A 21,272-nucleotide genomic window follows, 5' to 3' on the forward strand; every position below is an offset into this window, starting at 1 on the left:
CGAGGGCTCAGATCAGGAAGCTGAAGGGAACTTCAGAAGTCACGGTTACACATCTTTTTCCGGATTTTATTTTAGCATTAAATAAAAACGGTGGAGAGTTTTATGACTCATGGAATGGCCGGCTAGCTCAGTTTGTAGAGTATGTGACTCTTGATCTCAAGGTCTTGAGTTCAAGCCCCACGCTGGACATAGATAGGAATTACTTAAAAAAAAAAATTTCCTGATTTATTACAAGTTCATTGGAGGCAGAGGTATAACATGGAGCAGAGCACTAATGCCTTTGGAAGACTATATTAAAACACAGGTTTTTCTTTCCATATAGTGATTTCGGATACCTCTCACCAAGCCATTTCCATTCAAGTATTGTATAGAACCATGGTTCTCAAAGTGTGGGCCCTACACCAGAGCAGCAGCATCACATGGAATTTGCTAGATGTAAATTCTTTTGTTTTTTAAGATTAATTAATTAATTTATTTGCCAGAGAGAGAAAGCATAAGCAGGGGGAGCAGCAGGCAGAGGTAAAGGAAGATACAGGCTCCTGCCAAGCAGGGAGCCCAACATGGGGCTCGATCCCAGGATCCTGAGACCATGACCTGAGCTGAAGGCAGCCACTTAACCGAATGAGACACCCAGGTGCCCCAGATGCAAATTATTGAACTCCACCCCTAAATGAGAAACTGTGGGGTTGGGCTCAGCAGTCTATGCTTTAGCAAAATCACCAAGTAATTCTGTTGCATGCCAAAGTTTGAAAACCACTGATTTAAAAGTAAAAATCTATGGGTGATTAGAGGGGAGAAAGAAACCAGTGTTTACTGAACACCAACTATAGGGGCACCCCGGTGGCTCAGTTGGTTAAGTGTCTGCCTTTGGCTAAGGTCATGATCCTGGAGTCCCTGCTCAGTGGGGGAGTCCCTGCTCAGTGGGGAGTCTGCTTCTCCCTTTCCCTCTGCTCCACCCCCTTCCTCCACCCCTTCACCCCTCCCACCTCCGCTCATGCCCACTCTCTCTCTCAAATAAATAAAATCTTTAAAAAAAATGAATACCGGGCGCCTCGGTGGCTCAGTGGGTTAAAGCCTCTGCCTTCGGCTCAGGTCATGATCTCAGGGTCCTGGGATAGAGGCCCGCATCAGGCTCTCTGCTCAGCAGGGAGCCTGCTTCCTCCTTTCTCTGCCTGCCTCTCTGCCTACTTGTGATCTCTGTCTGTCAAATAAATAAATAAAAATCTTAAAAAAAAAAATGAATATCAACTATAATCCAAAGGTTTTGGGTACCTAATATCATTTAATCTTAACATGAGCCCAGAGAGGTAGGTATTATTATCTCATTTTTTAAAAATTATGGTTAATCTATATAAATATTTTTAACCACAATAAAATATATATAGTACACTTAATAAAATATATTGTATACTTAAGAATAGTTAAAATAGAAAATTTTATGATATATATATACATACAATTTCGTGGCATTAATTGCATTCACAATATTGTGCAGTCATCACCACTATCCATCTCCAAAACTTTTTTTTTTCCAAAAAAATTTTTTTTTATCACCCCAAACAGAAACTCTGTAACCATTAAATTATAAGTCTCTATTTATGACCATGACTCCCCGCAACTGCCCCAAGCCCTGGGTAATGTCTAATCTACTTTCTATGAAGTTTGAAGTTGCCAATTTCATATAAGTGAAAGGACACTATTTGTCCTTTTTTTTTTTTTTTAAGATTTTATTTATTTATTTGACAGAGATCACAAGTAGGCAGAGGGGGGGGGGGCAGGCTCCCCGCTGAGCAGAGAGCCCGATGCGGAACTGGATCCCAGGACCCTGAGATCATGACCTGAGCTGAAGGCAGAGGTTTTAACCCACTGAGCCACCCAGGTGCCCACCACTATTTGTCCTTTTGTATCTGGCTTATTTCACTTAGCATAATGTCATCAAAATTCATCCATGTTTCAGCATGTATCAGAATCTCTTTTTATGGTGTTAGGGTCCGTGATCAAAGGAGCGAGACTGATACAAGGTGAAGGTCAAGCAAAGCTTTATTTCGTGCCAGTATCGAGAATCAAACCGACCAGCCGGGGTGGCCTCTTACAGAGAGAGCAAACCTTCCCAGTCTCATAGACTAACTTTTATAGAGCAAAGACCATGTGGTTGAGCCTGGCCACACACAGGTAGCCAATGAGATTGCAACACACAGAGAAAGCTGCACAGTCATGCTAAGTCACACATGGGTGGCCAATTGAATTACAGTTCACCCTATAGTAGCTATTTGAACTAGCCTATCATCTTGGTCAGAATTGGCGCCCAAAAGGTGGGGCCCACATTCTTTGGTAGTTAGAGAGATAGTATGTGCGCTTTACTGATTGGATGTCTCCACCTGGCCTGACTTGTCCTTGTATTCTGGGCTCCGTTATCAGGGACTGGTCGACCATATTTTACTGCATAAACAACAAAATGGCTATTTAATCCGAGATGGAATCACTCTGGCTAAGTAGGCCCTTACAATAGCTGAATATTCTCCTGTGTCTATGCACCCTGTTTATCTGTTGTGTTGTCATTAGACACCGGCTGTTTCTACATTTTTGGCTTTTGTGAATAATGCTGCAGTGAATATGGGGTTGAGTCCCTGTTTTCAGTTATTTTGTGTCATTCCATTTTTAAATGATAAAGCTAAGGCTCAGATCAAGCAAAGTGGTCAAGGCTAGGACTGGAACTGCCGGGCCAGTCTGAGAACCCAATCCTTCTGACTACACCTCCTCCCCCGACACACCCCGTCAGAGAGGGTGGGGGCCTACCTACCGCCTGCACCACAAGCCTTGCTGTGTTATTTATTCCTCAGCACGTGGGTGTTTTCCTGATCTTTTTTTTTTTTTTCCCATGAAGGATACCAGTTCTACAGATGTTCCCAGGAAAATTCTGCCAGAAATAAGACAAATTAGCCAGTCCCTGACAGAAAAATGGATAGCATCAGCAGCAAGAAGCCCTGAACGCGAAGTGGCTAAGAGGTAGCTCTGTCTGATAACTTATAAATCACTGGTATTTGGTTTCAAAGCCATGGGGTAATTTTATCCTAAACATAAGACAAGGTTTGGCTTTGCTGGGAAATCACGTGCATTTTAACCATATTCTCTTCCACCACCTCGAAGTTTGCAGACGTCACTGATGATCTCACATCATTTATTTAACTATATTGAGGACATGCCGTTCCCAGGCACCTTGATAGGCGTGAGAGAGGCAGGAGAGAATCAAAAACATGTTGTGTCTCACTAAGCCTTCATTGAACTAGACTCTTGTGCATTTTCACAGTTTATACTCCGGGGCGCTATAAATTTCTATTTCCAGAAGGATGGATTTTATCTAAATCCGTGACTTGGTAAAATGAACTATGAAGGGTTTTGGTGAGATTTATCAGCACAGAATATATCCAGAATTTGGAAGACTCGTCATGAGAGTAGTTATTTTTCTTGATGATTTCATGTCATCAGTTGTATAATTGGACAAAAGAGGAGTCATGCTTCATAGTACGGTACGACTTAACACTTGTGTTACTTTTACAGCGAAATTGCGATGATATTTTCATCTCCTGCTTGTCTGACTGCAAGTTTTTTAAAGAAAAGGTAAATCTTTACATGAGCTTTACCTTTATTTAAAACACTGGGGAGGGCACCTGGGTGGCTCAGTGGGTTAAGCCGCTGCCTTCGGCTCAGGTCATGATCTCAGGGTCCTGGGATCGAGGCCCGCATCAGGCTCTCTGCTCGGCGGGGAGCCTGCTTTCCTCTCTCTCTCTCTACCTGCCTCTCTCTCTACTTGTGATCTCTCTCTGTCAAATAAATAAATAAAATCTTTAAAAATAATAATAAAATAAAAAAAAATAAAACACTGGGGAAAGAAAAACACATTGAGAAATATTTAAAATGAAATGCTTTAAGTCAGTCATTTTAATTTGTGAATTACGTTATCTTCGAACATAAAGTTCAACATAGAAAACTCTAAAGGTTGTTACAGAATTCTCCCATTTTGTAAAGTAAAGACAACTTTACAACAAGTTGTAATTCCCAATTCACATTGTTCACCTTCTCTCCCCTGTCCTCCTCTGTGACCTGACAAAAAGGAATGATGTTCTTTTCAGGATCTTCATGTCCATGAGGGATCATTCTGATGTCGCTATAGTACTGAGAGGCCAAGGCAGCACTCTGCAGTTCTTTTTGTGGTGGGATCAATAGGGGAATCCAGCAACAGGGAAAATAAATTCCATTTATTTTATCTTGAACTAGGTTCACTGCCACAGAGGAAAATCTAATTTCTCTATTTTGTGTCTGATCCAGTCCTATAAACAGCTCTCTTGTGAAGCGCTCAACATTTGGTTTGGTATTTCTTTCTTTCCCTTTATGCTTTATAACACTGTGCCTGGGAACTGTTAAGAGATAAACTGGGGCATATTAAACATTTCAAGATTTACTTAAGCAAATACTGATTCAAACTGGGCAGCACCAAACTGAAATGGTTAGGAGCACTCCACCAACAGGAGCTAGAGGAAAGACATGTGTAGAGAAGGTGCAGAAGCAAAGCAAAGCAATTAATTGATCGACTATAGCTCAAAGCGTGAGGGCTGTTTGTGACTGGTAGTCCTTAGGTTTCGATATCATTACTGAGGTTTTTATAGGCTCAGATTATAGGCTCAGCTGTACATAGGCCCCACAGTGATAGAGCCCCCTCAGTGTAATGGCCTCCATGTTTAATTTAACAGTATTTAAGGGTGAAGGTGGATAGTAGCATGAAGGGGTCCTTAGGCTGCCCTCTGCCTTCTCTGGAGGCTGATGCCCTGCTGGCGTGTCCGCAGCAGTTATCACTCAGTCCAGTCCTACCCACTAGGTCAGGTCTCATCCCTCCCCGTTGAATAGGCCCCAAGCTGCCTCACAGGTTCTGAAGATAGTTATACACATCTTTGCCTCCTCCTGGCCAGGGAAGGCCAGTAGGTGGCACTCACGTAACCGGTGTTGCAGGCATTCTTTGGCTCTGTGTAACCCCCAGTTGTCCCATTGGTTTTTAAGCCAACTGCACTCTCAGTCACTCCTTAAGGGGACTGGAGGAACTGTTGAGTCCAACAACCTCACCTCAGGACCAGAGAGAGAAACCCAGGGAAGCTGAATGCCATGGCTCCCCACTGGCAGCCCATAAGCAGTGTCTTTCTAGAGTTCTAAAGAGCATCCTGATTCATCTCCACACATCCCGGTCAAGGGAGAGAAGAGAGATCAGACACTGCCTGCCTCTGCCTTCTTCCTCTCCCATTTGCTTTCTTCTTCTTCTTGCCTGCCTTCCAGGAGAGGAGTAAGGGACAGCGACTCTGCCATACAGTGTTTCCTCTTTCTTCCCTACTCTAGCCTCAGGCTAATCCTTACTGCATATAGAATGTTTTCCAAGTGAAGGATATCATCTTTGTAAAGTGGAAAAGTATCCTCCCAAGAGTGATGAAACTCAAGGTTTGGTTTTAAGATGTCAAAGACTGCAAAGGACAATATATTTTAAAGGGAGAATTACAATACTTTGAGTACTTGCGTAAGTATTTTAGCCCTGGTATTACTATTGATCCATTAATTCAGCAAGCATAAGGTATTTCTTGATAGAATGTTATAAAAATAAGTTGTTTGACAGATGCAGTCTCTTCAGATATCCCCAACACAACACCTAGACAAAGCTTTGATAGTGTTACTAAGGGGAAGGCTGGGCAGGCCTTTATCAAGAATTGGCAGTTTCGTTTGGGGTAGGCCTTTCAGTTTGGGGGATGGAGGGGTGGGGCTGCTGGGGGCTCGATTAGGACTGGGAAAAGATTCAATGATCCAGGATGGTTGGAAGCAAGAGAGTCTAAGAATTTTAGGGCATAAATTAGTGCTTTCCATTGAGGAGTTAATGGGTCTTTTCAGGAAGTTCCTATAATGCACAATCAAACCACTTGCCTGGGCTTAGGCTCACTTGGAATAGTGAAGTCATGCTAATGAAACAGAGGAATCCTAAGTAATGGAGATGTAGATGGCAAGGTATGGGCGGGGTGTTGGGTAGTTTCAGTTCTCAGTGTACCGGCTGAGTGTGAGGGTAAATAGTGTCAGTTTTCAGATGCAGCACATAAAATCTTGCTATTATCGCACCCCACACTTGTAGCCACTTTAGAGATAATAATTTGTTACCTACTCTCTCTTAGGAGAATATAAATTTAATATAACTTTTTTGTGCCAAGTAAATTATTTTGAAAGGAGGCAAGCTGTAAGAAAGAAGTTTGTATCTGCTACCTAATAAAACAATAAATATGTATGAAGTTTAGAAATACTATTTTCCATCTGTTCATGTGTGTTTTGTTTTTCGTTTGTAAATTTCTTCTATCCAAAGAGAATCTATAGGAACGATTTCCATTGATGTGGACTTACAAAAGGCAAGAGATACCTTCGAGAAGTTAACCAAAACAGAATGGATTTCTCTCATGGTAATGGCCAATATTTACTTGAGAAATAGAACAATGGAATTTCTTTACGGGAACCAGTAGATTGCAGTTTAATTTTGTTGGGAGCTGAGTCAGAGGGATGGTGTGTGATCGGGGAGGGGTGACTGTTCATGAGGTTACCATATTCCAGACACTGTATTAGATGCCAGCACTTTTTTTTTTAATTTATAAATCATATATTTGGCAAATGACTTGCATCCAAAATACAGAAATGATTTTTGTAACTCAGTAAGAAGGGGAATGACCTAAATTTTAAAAGAGATCAAAAGATTTGAATGGATATTTATGGATAAGCATAGAGAAAAATGCTTAGTACAATTAATCGTTAGGGACATGCAAATTAAAACCACAATGAGATAGCACTTCACATCCACAATGATGATATCATCATAAAGAAAGACAATAACAAGTATTGGTGAGGATACAGAGAACCCGAAAGCCTCATTTATGGCTGGCAGACGTGTATTTCTTTAGAAAACAATTTGGCAGCTTCTCAAAAAAGTTAAACATAGATTTACCATATGACCAGCACTTCTACTTCTGGATGCTTTTCCAACCCAAATGAAAACACATGTCCACACAAAAGCTCCTATGTAAATGATCATAGCAGCATGTTCATGATTGTCAAAATGTGGAAACAACCCAAATATTTATCAACCAGTAAGTGGATAAATAAAATGCAGTGGATTCATACAATGGAATACTACTCAGCAATAAAAAAGAGAGGTGTTATAGCATAGGTGACCCTCAAAACATTATGTAATTGAAAGCAGACAAACACAAAAATCACATATTGTTTGGTTCCATTTACATGAAATGTTCAGAGACAGCGAATCCATAAAAATAGAAAATAGATTAATGGTTGCATGGAGTGTATAATAGGAAATGTGGTGGTTGAATAATGGCCTCCCAAGATGTCCATGTCGCAATACTCAAAGTCTGTGAATGTGTTACCTTACATGGCAAAAGGAATTTTGCATAGGTCATCAAGTTACCAATCTTGAGATGAGGAGATTATTCTGGATTATCTTGAGGGGCCCAGTGTAATCACAGGAGTGTCTATAAGAGGAAGCAGGAATGTCAGAGTTAGGGAGATTTGAAGATGTGTGTTTCTGGATTTGAGAATGAAGAAAGGCCAATAGCAAAGGAATGCTGAAATGCTGACAGTCTCTAGAAACTAGAGAAATGAAAGAGATGGGATTATCCCTATAAGAAACCACTAGCCAGGGAACAGATTCTCCCTTTGAGCTTCCAGAAGGGATGCAACCTTGTCAATGTCTTGATTTTAGTCCTGCAAGACCCATTTGGACTTCTTTTTTTTTTTTTTTTTTTTAAGATTTTAGTTTATTTATTTGAGAGAGAGAGCATAAGCAGACAGAGGGCAGAGGAAGAGGGAGAAACAGACTCACTGCTAATCAGGGAGACCAATGTGGGCCTTGATCCCAGGACCCTGGGATCATGACTTGAGTTGAAGGCAGATTCTGAACCAACTGAGCCACCCAGGTGCCCCTCATTTTGGACTTCTGACCTCTAGAACTACAAGATAACAAATTTGTGTTTCTTTAAACCACTAAATTTGTGGTTATAGTAACTGTTAGTATGGTTAGTTAGTATAGTACTAATATATAGTATAGTGATTGTTATAGTAATAATAGAAAATAGGGCTAGAGACTCTAGGGAAAATCTATTTCTTTGACTTTTTTTTAAAAAGATTTTATTTCTTAATTTGACACAGAGAGAGAGAGAGAGCACAAGCAGGTAGAGTAGAAGAGGGAGAAGCAAGCTCCCCACTGAGCAGGGAGCCCGATGTGGGACTTGATCCCATGACCCTGAGATCATGAGCTGAGCTAAAGGTAGTTGCTTAACCAATTGAGACACCCAGGCACCCCTCTTTGACTTTTCTTGATTTAGAGGCTGCCTACATTCTTCGATTCGTGGTCCCATATCACTGACTTCTGCTTCTGTGGTCACAACCCCTTCTCTGACTTCTACTCCTTCTTTTAGATACTGGCACTTTTTTAAGCACATGTTTAAATGTATAGTAAATACAGTATTTTTATTTTCAATATGAAAAGAATAAAGTTTGAGAGGTAAATAATCATTAGCAGATACTAGTTTGGGAAGCAAGAGAAGCTTTACCTGTACTGGGGGAATGGAAAGCTGATTCTCTTGCCATCAATGTCAAATCTAGTTGAGCCGAATTGGCTACTGATTCAGCACTTATGCTGTTGGGTCTTTCCTTTTTTTATTGGGCTCATTATTTATGGAGTTCCTCTTTAAGATCTATTCTAGTTTAGTATTTTGTGATTCTGGGCTGCGTTGGAAAAATTTCCCTCTTCCAACTCAGGTTCATGCAGTTTGGGGGCCTGTGAACTGACAATAGACTGATTAACAGAAGAAAGCGAGTTTTATTCCATGCTTCTCTGGATCATTCAGATGAAGAAACTCCCCAAAGAGCTAACAATGAGAGCTTATCTACCAATTAATAGGGAAAAGGGAATTAGAGAGAAGAGGCTTCTATGAGAAAACAAATGGAGTTTTCAGGGAGAAAAATGGGCTTTAAGGGAGTCGAATGGAAGACAGGACAGCTTGTGATAATGTTTGTTTATGCAATTTCTTATCCAAATGCAAGTGGCCGGTCTTTCCCTGGCAGTGAAGCTTGCCCTCCAAGGACATCCATGGCTGCCTCACTCTGAGAAGGCCCTGCCTTTAGTCAGATAAGGGAAATCTGAAGGCTTCCTTCTGCATCAGTGATATCACACAAGCTTTTGGGTTAAAGTCATCTTTATACTGGGTCCCTACATTTGGCAGGGAAAGGGGGAGAGTGTTCTTTAATATGGGGTAGATACGATATTTTTATTTTCAAGATGAAGAAGTAAGAATAGTAGATATTATTGAATGTATTTAAAAATAAATACATCTAGGTTAAATGGGAGATAACTTGGGGTGCTCTTCCCAATGTGAGTTCCAAGGAACACTGGTTTCACAGAATGCTCCCTGAAAACAGGTTCTAAGTATTTGTATTTGGTTGGCAGATAAGGAAAGAGAGTATGGGAGGTCCCATGAGGGGCTTCAGGGGTCATGCCTGGAAGTGATATACATCACCTTCACTCGTATCTTGTTAGCCAGAACTCAATCATTTGGCCCCACATAACTGCAGGGAGGCTGGAAATGCCATCTTCCTGTGAGCCCAGGAGGAAAATGAAACAGGATTGGTGAGGTGAACAATAGGGCATTATCTTTGCCATGTTAGATTTAAGTCAGATAGATCTGGGTATGGATCCTTGATCTGTCAATCTCTAATTGAGTGACCTCCATGATTCACACAGTATGTACATGTGATTTCACTTTATTTCCCTCACACAGCCCGATATAAAACAGAGGATGACTCTCACATAACACTTTTGGGGAATTTGGGCTGCAAGGAATGATGGAGTTTGAACAGTAGGTTTGAGGAAAACTAAATTATTTTTCCACTGGAAAATGGTGGAACAAAACCCCTAGTCCCACAGCTTGTTTTCATTATAATCTGTACCTAATGGATGCTGGGCCCTTCCTGTTCTTTCAATTACAGATAACTACATGTCTCAGGGATAATCTGCTCAGAGCTCTCCCATGTTGTTCTTCTCACCAAGAAGCATTACTAGTTTTCCTTCTGCTCCTAGAATGTCCTGTGATGCATGATTCTAGGAACTGGTGTAGTCTGGTGGTTCCATTTGCCAAAGCTGTTTGTAAGAAACGAAAATCACAAGTTCTGAGTAAGTTTGATTACTTTTGTCACTTTATCTGTACTGTCAGTAGAGAATCACTGAAGTAAAAGTTGGAGCAAATTTTGGATACAAGATTTTAAAAATACACACATGTTTGGGTATATGGTATGTGAATATTTGAAAAGATTAAGTTAATATTACAGTCATCATTATTATACAAAGCATGTGTAACTCTTAGGTTTGGTATGGCTTTGACATCAGAATTTAATAACTATAGAGGATCCAGTAAAGATATATCCATACTTTAAAACTTTGTTCATGTTTTAAAACTTGAGACATTTTGACCTGCATGGGAGCAAAATTTGCCATCCCAAAATGTGTCTCTCTAGCATGTGGATTATTCTAGACTATTTTTAAGAAATAGAAGGCTCAGGAGGAACCATTGACCTTAGCCCTAACTGCCTAAAAGATGTAAAAGATAAGGCCTGCTCCAGGAAGGGAGTTACCATAGGTAACTATAGTATAATATGAATTAGGTGTGGTAGACAAACTTAGCAAAGTCTGTTAAAATTCCCCTCTGTATTCCTTTGTTTCCAAATGGCCCAGCAAACATTTGTTTACCAAACATTTACTCTTTTTCATCTTCCCGTGATTGTCTTCCTTCCTTTTGAAGACTCAGACTCCTACCCTCTTCTCCTTAACTCTGCACAGCATATAAGCCTTAACTGTCTGACTGCCTCTGGCCCTTATATTCTTTTTTTTTTTTTTTAAAGATTTTGTTTATTTATTTATTTGACAGACAGAGATCACAAGTAGGCAGAGAGGCAGGCAGAGAGAGGGGAGGAAGCAGGCTCCCTGCTGAGCAGAGAGCCGGATGTGGGGCTCGATCCCAGGACTCTGGGATCATGACCTGAGCCGAAGGCAGAGGCTTTAACCCACTGAGCCACCCAGGCGCCCCTGGGCCTCATATTCTTATAGAGCCCTTATACATACAAAATTAAATTTGATTTTCTGTTAATCTGTCTCATTAATTTAATTCTTAGACCAGCCAAAAGAAACTTGAAGGGAAGAGGAGAGTTTTTCCTTCCCAACAGATCAGTGATGAAAAACAAATGTTAAACTTTGTGTTCTCATGTATTGTATTCAGTGCTATGAAATTTCCTTTTACAATTTTAAGCTAATGTTCAAGGTCCAAAGCTTTAAAGGTACAAAGGATATATATGATGAAATAGAAGCCACCCAGTTCCCCTCCCAGAAAGCAGTTATAGAATATAGTTATTTTGTGTAAACTTTAAAAGATGGGTATTCTTAAAAAATAGAGACATAGATTCTTTGATTTTCTTTCTTTTCTTTTCTTTTTTAAAATTTTATTTATTTATTTATTTATTTGACAAAGAGAGAGAGATACAAACAGAGAGGGAACACAGCAGGGGGAGTGGGAAAGGGAGAAGCAGTCTCCCCCGCTGATCAGGGAGCGCGATGTGGGGCCTGATCCCAGGACCCTGGGATCATGACCTGAGCCGAGGCAGACCCTTAACCCACTGAGCCACCCAGGCACTTCTCTTTTTTAAATTTTTTTAATGGTAGCACATCATTCACATTTTTTGGCAACTTGCCTTTTCCCATCCACATTATATTGTAAGGATATGTTTGTTCTGTTACAGGAACTGCCTGGTTCTATTTAATGGCTTATTAGTATTCTGTTGGGAGGATATACTATAAATAGCTTTTTCTAAGCTTTTGCTATTATAATAGTGCTAACATGTATTTCTTTATATGTATATACATTTACACAGATAGGGAAAATTCCAGAAGGAAAATTACTGGACCAAATTGTATGTGCATTTAAAATTTTGAGAGATTTTGCCAAATGACCATGCACAGAACTTTAAGTGGTCAAAATTCATATTGTAGTCTATGTAAATTGCATGTAAAAGTGCAACATGACAGCCTTGACCGAGGATATACAAATTTATACTTCATCAACAAATACAACAGCATCAGCCCACGCATTTTTCTACAGTATTATCAAACTTTGGTATTTGCCTTTCTGAAGAATCTCTTATTTTGAATTTTGATTTCCTTTTTTTTATTCTTTAAAATATTTTATTTATTTATTTATTTGACGGATAGAAAGAGAGAGAGACTGTGCACAAGCAGGAGGAGTGGGAAAGGGAGAAGAGGCTCCCCATTGAGCAGGGAACCCAACACAATGAGGGGCTTAATCCCAGGACCCTGAGATCATGACCTGAGCCAAAAGCAGCCACTTAACCAACTAAGCCACCCAGGCACCCAGAATTTTTATTTTCTCATTATGAATGAGATATAGTGCTGGTTTTCCTATATCTCAAATCCATTCTCTGGGAACTATCAGTTCTTCCCTCTTAACCGATTTTTCCATGTGTTGTTGTTAGTGTTTTTCTTTTTATTTAGGAGCTCTTTTTAAAAAAATTTTGTTATTTGACAGAGATCACAAGTAGGCAGAGAGGCAGGCAGAGAGAGAGAGAGGGAGAAGCAGGCTCCCTGCTGAGCAGAGAGCCCGATGCAGGGCTCCATCCCAGGACCTTGGAATTATGACCTGAGCTGAAGGCAGAGGCTTAACCCACTGAGCCCCCCAGGTGCCCCTATTTAGGAGCTCTTAAATGATTAAGGCAATTAATATTTAATCAATAATTGAATTACAAATCTTTTTTCTCTGGGTTATTATTTTTTTTTTACTTTGTGGTACTTTTGAATGCATAATTATTCTACATTTTTATGAAGGGGTGCATTGGTGGCTCCGTTAGTTGAGGATCCAACTCTTGGTTTCAGCTTGGGTTGTGATCTCAGGGTAGTAGGATCAGAACACCCCCCACCCCCACCTCTGCACTCAGTGCTCAGCAGGGAGTCGTCTTGGGATTCTTTCCCTCTTCCTCTGCCCATTCCCCTGCTCTCACTTGCTCTCTCTCTCTCTCTCAAATAAATAAATCTTAAAAAGAAAACAAAAAGCAAACAACCACAACAAAAATGTTTGTTACTTTAAAACATTTTTATGAAGTCTAGTATATGAACATTTTCTTTTATGATTTCTGAGTTTAGATCATACTTCAGAAAGCCTACCTCACTCTGAAATTAAAAAAAAAAAAAATCCCCAGGCACCTGGGTGGCTCAGTTAGTTGAGCATCTGCCTTCGGCTCAGGTCATGATTCCAGGGTCCTAGATTGAGTCCCGCATGGAGCTCCCTACTCTGTGGGGAGCCTCCTTCTCCACTTGTCCTTTCTTCCACTCATTCTCTCAATCTCTCTCTCTCACTCTCTCTCTCTCAAATAAATAAAATCTTTTTTAAAAGATTCCCATGCTCCTATTAGAATTTTTTAAGGTTTCATTTATTTAAGTAATCTCTATATTCAGAATGGGTCTTGAATCCATGACCCTGAAATCATGAGTTACACACTCCTCCAACTGAGCCAGCCATGTGTCCCCCTTTTCTTTTTTGAAGTGGGCTCCATGCCCAACATGGGGCTTGAACTCATGACCCTGAGATCAAGAGTAACATGCTCTACTGAATGAGCCAGCCAGGCAGGTGACCCTCTCCTCCTAGAATTCTTATTGTTTCATTTTTATGTTTAAGTCTTTGATCCATATGGAGTTTATCTTGATTAAACTTTATTTTTTCTGAGTCAGTTTTCAGTTGTCCCCACACATTTATTGAATGATGTGTTTCATTCCCACTAATATGCAATGCCACTTTTATCATATGCTAAAATGTCATGCATATTTGAGTCTATTTATGGAATCTCTATAAATCTGCCTTTCATGCATCTGCATCATATTATTTTACTTGTATTAGCTATTTTAACATTTGATAGGTTCGTTTTCTGAGAATTATCCTTTAAAGTTCAAAAATCCAAGCTGGAACCAAGTAATATTTCCATATTGTTATTGAGTTAGTTTAAAAAATATACCCATATATACCAGGTATTCATAGAGTCTGAAAACATAGATACTATTTTTTTCAGATTGAAAGTGTTCTTTTTTTTTTTTTTTAAAGATTTTCTTTATTTATTTGACAGACAGAGATCACAAGTAGGCAGAGAGACAGGCAGAGAGAGGAGAAAGCAGGCTCCCTTGCTGAGCAGAAAGCCTGATTCAGGCTTGATCCCAGGATCCTGGGATCATGACCTGAGCTGAAGGCAGAGGCCTTAACCAACTGAGCCACCCAGGTGCCCCAAGATCGAAAGTGTCCTTGATGAAGGGTACCTTGATGGTTCAGTCATGATCCCGGGGTCCTGGGATGGAGCCCTGCATTGGGCTCAGCTGGGTGCCTGCTTCTGCAGCTCCCTCTGTTGTCTCCCCTGCTTCTGCTCTCTGGCACTCTCTCACTCTCTGTCAAATAAATAAATAAAATCTTAAAAAAAAAGAAAAGATAATGTCCTTGGTGACATGATATGCATGTATGTGTGTGTTTGTGTGTGTTCTTATGTATGTTTTCAGACTTTTAGATACTGTATGGAATTTTCAGTTTGAAAATCATGCAACCAGTAAGTAGTCAGGTATTCACAGGAGCTATGAGCAAGTTTCTTCAGAATCCTAAATTCGAGTTTTAATTCCAATGATACTAAATTCACAACTATGAGAAATAAATGTCCAGGATGATATCCTGATACAAGATACTTTCTAGATTTTGTCATCAGAAATGGAAACCATTACCTATTTCATACATTAAAGAACCCAGTAGAAACGGGAATTTTTTTTTTTTTTTGAGGCTGCATATTTATCGTGGCTGATTTTATACCCCTCAGAGCAGTGTTTGGCATCTTTGCAAGAATCTTCTTTCAAAAAAATGATCCAGATGCTTAAAACTGCCATTATCTCCCAGCTGTATCAGTGGACTGAAACCAGTCAGAGTTACTGCAGTCTTAAAGCTCTTCTAAGAATGATGAAAGAAGTACATAAGGTAAGTGTTCCTCTGAGGGAATGTATATACCATTTTACTCAAAATCCCTCTGGTCTTGGCCAACTGGAGTCCTCTTTTGTTTTGTTTCTAAATCAGAAATAAAATGTTTTATTCTGTCCTCAGTAATTCAGAATTTTGCTCGTTTTGCTGACTGGCTAGACCCTAGCCATAGAATACATATTTTATGTATATAACATATTTTATCTAATATATATTAGATGCACAAATACTCAAAAAATGAGAATGACTCAGCGTTTTCAGTAGAGTACACAACATAATCTAATTTAAACTTAGGGTACTAATAAACCTAATGATTGTTGAGGGAGAAGGAGGAGCCAGAGCATTTTTTTTAAAAAGATTTTATTTATTTGACAGAGAGAGAGAAATCACAAGTAGGCAGAGAGGCAGCAGAGAGAGAGGGGGGAGGAAGCAGGCTCCCTGCGGAGCAGAGAGCCCGACGTGGGGCTTGATCCCAGGGTCCTGGGATCATGACCTGAGCCAAAGGCAGAGGCTTTAACCCACTGAGCCACCCAGGCACCCCGAGCCAGAGCATTTTAAATAAAAGAGCAGAATTAAATTAGTATTGTTCAATTAAAAATAATTAGCTAATGGGGTGGTAATCCTTATATCAATTCAATTAGATTTTAAGCCAAAGACTATAATAAGAGATGAGGAAGGACAATATATCATACTCAAAGGGTCTGTCCAACAAGAAGATCTAACAACTTTAAATATCTATGCCCCTAACATGGGAGCAGCCAACTATATAAACCAATTAATAACAAAATCAAAGAAGTACATCGACAATAATACAATAATAGTAGGGGACTTTAACACTCCCCTCACTGAAATGGACAGAGCATCCAAGCAAAAGATCAACAAGGAAATAAAGGCCTTAAATGACACACTGGACCAGATGAACATCACAGATATATTCAGAACATTCCATCTCAAAGCAACAGAATACACATTCTTCTCTAGTGCACATGGAACATTCTCCAGAATAGATCACATCCTGGGTCATAAATCAGGTCACAACCGGTATCAAAAGATTGGGATCATTCCCTGCATATTTTCAGACCCCAATGCTCTGAAGCTAGAACTCAATCACAAGAGGAACTTTGGAAAGAACCCAAATACATGGAGACTAAACAGCATCCTTCTAAAGAATGAATGGGTCAACCAAGAAATTAAAGAAGGATTGAAAAAATTCATGGAAACAAATGATAATGAAAACACAACAGTTCAAAATCTGTGGGACACAGTAAAGGCAGTCCTGAGAGGAAAATATATAGTGATACAAGCCTTTCTCAAGAAACAAGGAAGGTCTCAAATACACAACCTAACTCTACACCTAAAGGAGCTGGAGAAAGAACAACAAAGAAAGCCTAAACCCAACAGGAGAAGAGAAATAATAAAGATCAGAACAGAAATCAATGAAATAGAAACCAAAAAACAATAGAACAAATCAATAAAACTAGGAGCTGGTTCTTTGAAAGAATTAATAAGATTGATAAACCCCTGGCCAGACTTATCAAAAAGAAAAGAGAAAGGACCCAAATAAAAAAAATCATGAATAAAAGAGGAGAGATCACAACCAACACCAAGGAAATGCAAACAATTATAAGAACATACTATGAGCAACTCTACACTGACAAATTTGACAATCTGGAAGAAATGGATGCATTCCTAGAGACATATAAACTATGACAACTGAACCAGGAAGAAACAGAAAACCCAAACAGACCCATAACCAGTAAGGAGATTGAAACAGCCATCAAAAATCTCCAAACAAACAAAAGCCCAGGGCCAGACAGCTTCCAAGGGGAATTCTACCAAACATTTTTTTTTTAAGATTTTATTTATTTATTTGATAGGCAGAGATCACAAGTAGTCAGAAAGGCAGGCAGAGAGAGAGGAGGAAGCAGGCTCCCCGCTGAGCAGAGAGCCCGATGTGGGGCTCGATCCCAGAACCCTGGGATCATGACCTGAGCCGAAGGCAGAGGCTTTAACCCACTGAGCCACCCAGGCGCCCCTCTACCAAACATTTAAAGAAGAATTAATTCCTATTCTCCCGAAACTGTTCAAAAAAATAGAAATGGAAGAAAAACTTCCAAACTCATTTTATGAGGCCAGCATCACCTTGATCCCAAAAGCAGACAAGGATCCCATCAAAAAAGAGCATTACAGACCAATATCCTTGATGAACACAGATGCAAAAATTCTCACCAAAATACTAGCCAATAGGATTCAACAGTACATTAAAAGGATTATTCACCACGACCAAGAGGAATTTATTCCAGGGCTGCAAGGTTGGTTCAACATCTGCAAATCAGTCAATGTGATACAATACATTAATAAAAGAAAGAACAAGAACCATATGATACTCTCAATAGATGCTGAAAAAGCATTGAACAAAGTACAGCATCCCTTCCTGATCAAAACTCTTCAAAGTGTAGGGATAGAGGGCACATACCTCAATATCATCAAAGCCATCTATGAAAAACCCACCGCAAATATCATTCTCAATGGAAAAAAACTGAAAGCTTTTCCTCTAAGGTCAGGAACATGGCAGGGATGTCCATTATCACCATTGCTATTCAACATAGTACTGGAAGTCCTAGCCTCAGCAATCAGACAACAAAAATAAATTAAAGGCACCCAAATTGGCAAAGAAGAAGTCAAACTATCACTCTTTGCAGATGATATGATACTTTATGTGGAAAACCCAAAAGACTCCACTCCAAAACTGCTAGAACTCATACAGGAATTCAGTAAATCAATGCACAGAAGTCAGTTACATTTCTTTACACCAACAATAAGACAGAAGAAAGAGAAATTAAGGAGTCAATCCCATTTACAATTGCACCCCAAACCATAAGATACCTAGGAATAAACCTAACCAAAGAGGCAAAGAATCTATACTCAGAAAACTATAAAGTACTCATGAAAGAAATTGAGGAAGACACCAAAAAATGGAAAAATATTCCAAGCTCATGGATTGGAAGAACACATATTGTGAAAATGTCTATGCTACCTAAAGCAATATACACATTTAATGCAATCCCTACCAAAATTCCATCCATTTTTTTCAAAGAAATGGATTTCCCCCAGCTCCAGGGAGAGTTGCCCCCCCACTATAGCCCCTACCTCCCCCCAGGCTCTCCCACTCCGTACAACCCTCCCCTGTCGGGGTCCCCCCTGCCTCTGACCCACCTCTAACTCCGGTGGACACGGACCTCCCAGGAAGGGCCCCTTCCTCCCCCTCCTCCTCTGTTTTCACCCAGAACCTCCCACCCACACCCCAAGCTGCAAACCCTCCTTTAGAACTCTGTTGGACCCCAGTTCAGAGGAGGCCTGTGCTATGGTTCCATATAAAATTTATTTGGAACCAGAAAAGACCTCGAATAGCCAAAGGGATATTGAAAAAGAAAGCCAAAGTTGGTGGCATCACAATTCCGAACTTCAAGCTCTATTACAAAGCTGTCATCATCAAGACAGTATGGTACTGGCACAAAAACAGACATATAGATCAATGGAACAGAATAAAGAGCCCAGATATAGACCTTCAAGTCTATGGTCAACTAATCTTTGACAAAGCAGGAAAGAATGTCCAATGGAAAAAAGACAGCCTCTTCAACAAATGGTGTTGGGAAAATTGGACAGCCACATGCAGAAAAATGAAATTGGACCATTTCCTTATACCACATATGAAAATACACTTAAAATGGATGAAGGACCGCAATGTGAGAAAGGAATCCATCAAAATCCTTGAGGATAACACTGGCAGCAACCTTTTTGACCTCAACCACAGCAACTTCTTCCTAGGAACATCGCCAAAGACAACAGTAGCAAGGGCAAAAATGAACTATTGGGATTTCATCAAGATCAAAAGCTTATGCACAGCAAAGGAAACAGTTAACAAAACCAAAAGACAACTGACAGAATGGGAGAAGATATTTGCAAATGACATATCAGATAAAGGTCTAGTATCCAAAATCTATAAAGAGCTTATCAAACTCAACACCCAAAGAACAAATAATCCAATCAAGAAATGGGCAGAGGACATGAACAGACATTTCTGCAAAGAAGACTTCCAGATGGCCAACAGACACATGAACAAGAGCTCCACATCCCTCGGTATCAGGGAAATACAAATCAAAACCACAATGAGATACCACTTCACACCAGTCAGAATGGCTAAAATTAACAAGTCAGGAAATGACAGATGCTGGTGAGGATGCAGAGAAAGGGGAACCCTTCTACACTGTTGGTGGGAATGTAAGCTGGTGCAGCCACTCTGGAAAACAGCGTGAAGGTTCCTCAAAAAGTTGAAAATAGAGCTACCCTATGACCCAGCAGTTGCACTACTAGGTGTTTACCCTAAAGATACAAATGTAGTGATCTGAAGGGGCACGTGCACCTGAACGTTTATAGCAACAATGTCCACAATAGCCAAACTATGGAAAGAACCTAGATGTCCATCAACAGAGGAATGGATAAAGAAGATGTGATATATATATATAGATAGATAGGTATCTAGATAGGTATAGATAGATACCTATCTATCTATATATCTATCTATATATCTATCTATATATATATCTATCTATACCTATCTAGATACCTATCTATCTATATATATACACACATACACAATGGAATACTATGCAGCCATTAAAAGAAATGAAACCTTGCCATTTGCGATGATGTGGATGGAACTAGAGGGTATTATGCTTAGCGAAATACGTCAATCAGAGAAAGACAACTATCATATGATCTCCCTGATATGAGGAAGTGGAGATGCAATATGGGGGGGTATGTGGGGTAGGAAAAGAATAAATGAAACAAGATGGGATCGGGAGGGAGACAAACCAAAAAAATCTCTTAATCTCACAAAACAAACTGAGGGTTGCTGGGGGTGGGGGGAAGGGAGAGGATGGTGGGGTTATGGACATTGGGGAGGGTATGTGCTATGGTGAGTGCTGTGAAGTGTGTAAACCTGGCGATTTACAGACCTTTACCCCTGGGGCTAATAATACATTATATGTTTAAAAAAAAATAAAAATAAAAAATAAAAAAATAATTAGCTAAGATAAGATGATTTTATAAATATAAATTGCCAAATACAATCAAAATCCATTTCTCCACACAATATCAATCCCAATAGGAGAAAATATTATGTATAAAATTAGTGCTGAAGTGTTAATGCACTGATTATTTCTAAAGTAGTATATTTCCTTTTACCTAGCTTTATTGAGATATAATTATATAACATTGTGTGAGTTTAAGGTGTGCAATATATTGCTTTGATACACTTATACTTATTTGGTATACTGATTCATTTTATAACTGGAAGCTTGTACCCTTTGACCAATAGTCCCTGATTTCCCCCATCCCCTTGCCCCTGACAGCCACCATTCTACTTTGTGTTTCTGAGTTTGGCTCATACATATGTATTTTTCTTTCTCTAAGCTATTTCACTTAAAATAATGTCCTGCAAGTCCACTCCACCCATGTTGTCTTAAAGGCAGGATTTCCTTCTGTGTCATGGCCAGATAATATTTAGGGTATATATACATCTTCTTTATCCATTCATCCATCCAGGATGCTTGTTTCCGTGTCTTGGCTTTTGTAAAAAATGCTGCATTGAACATGGGGGGTACATGTATCTCTTTGAGAGACTGATTTCATATTCTTTGAAATGAATATACCTATCCAGATGAATGTTTTTTTAATATACCCAGAGGTGGGATTGCTGGATCATATGGTGGTTCTATTTTTAATTTCTTGAGGAACCTCCATACTGTTTTCCACAGGGGTTGCACCAATTAACAGCCCTACGTGCAATGTTCAAGGGTTCCCTTTTCTCTATATCCTTGCCAACACTTACCTCTTGTCTTTCTTGTCTTTCTGATGACAGCCATTCTCATTGTGTAGCCTTGGGTTGCATTTCTCTGATGATTAGTGATGTTGAACATCTTTTCCTGTACCTGTCGGAGATCTGTAGGTCTTCTTTGGAAAAATAGCTATTCAGTTTCTCATTTTTAAATCAGATGTTTTTGTTTTGTTTGCTCAGTGGCATGTGTTCTGTATATATTTTAGATATTAATTCCTTCTCAAGTATGTAAT

The 21,272-nt window shown here is 39.7% G+C and overlaps 1 protein-coding gene across 7 annotated transcripts in view; it reads left to right on the top strand.

The window, feature by feature from the left end:
* Positions 1 to 21,272, top strand: part of HERC6 (HECT and RLD domain containing E3 ubiquitin protein ligase family member 6) — a 62,533-nt gene that overhangs the window by 22,472 nt on the left and 18,789 nt on the right. For all 7 annotated transcript variants that reach the window (XR_004283207.1, XM_032332857.1, XM_032332859.1 and 4 more), the window contains 5 exons: positions 2,885 to 3,006; positions 3,559 to 3,618; positions 6,383 to 6,476; positions 10,069 to 10,252; positions 14,986 to 15,140. Coding sequence is in view for 6 of the 7 variants with exons in the window: in XM_032332857.1 (XP_032188748.1) it covers positions 2,885 to 3,006; positions 3,559 to 3,618; positions 6,383 to 6,476; positions 10,069 to 10,252; positions 14,986 to 15,140 (615 nt within the window). In the remaining variant the exon portion in view is untranslated. The remainder of the gene's footprint in view (positions 1 to 2,884; positions 3,007 to 3,558; positions 3,619 to 6,382; positions 6,477 to 10,068; positions 10,253 to 14,985; positions 15,141 to 21,272) is intronic.

The sequence above is a fragment of the Mustela erminea genome, chromosome 2 (genome assembly GCF_009829155.1).
Source record: "Mustela erminea isolate mMusErm1 chromosome 2, mMusErm1.Pri, whole genome shotgun sequence".
In the NCBI taxonomy this organism is placed as follows: Eukaryota; Metazoa; Chordata; class Mammalia; order Carnivora; family Mustelidae; genus Mustela; species Mustela erminea.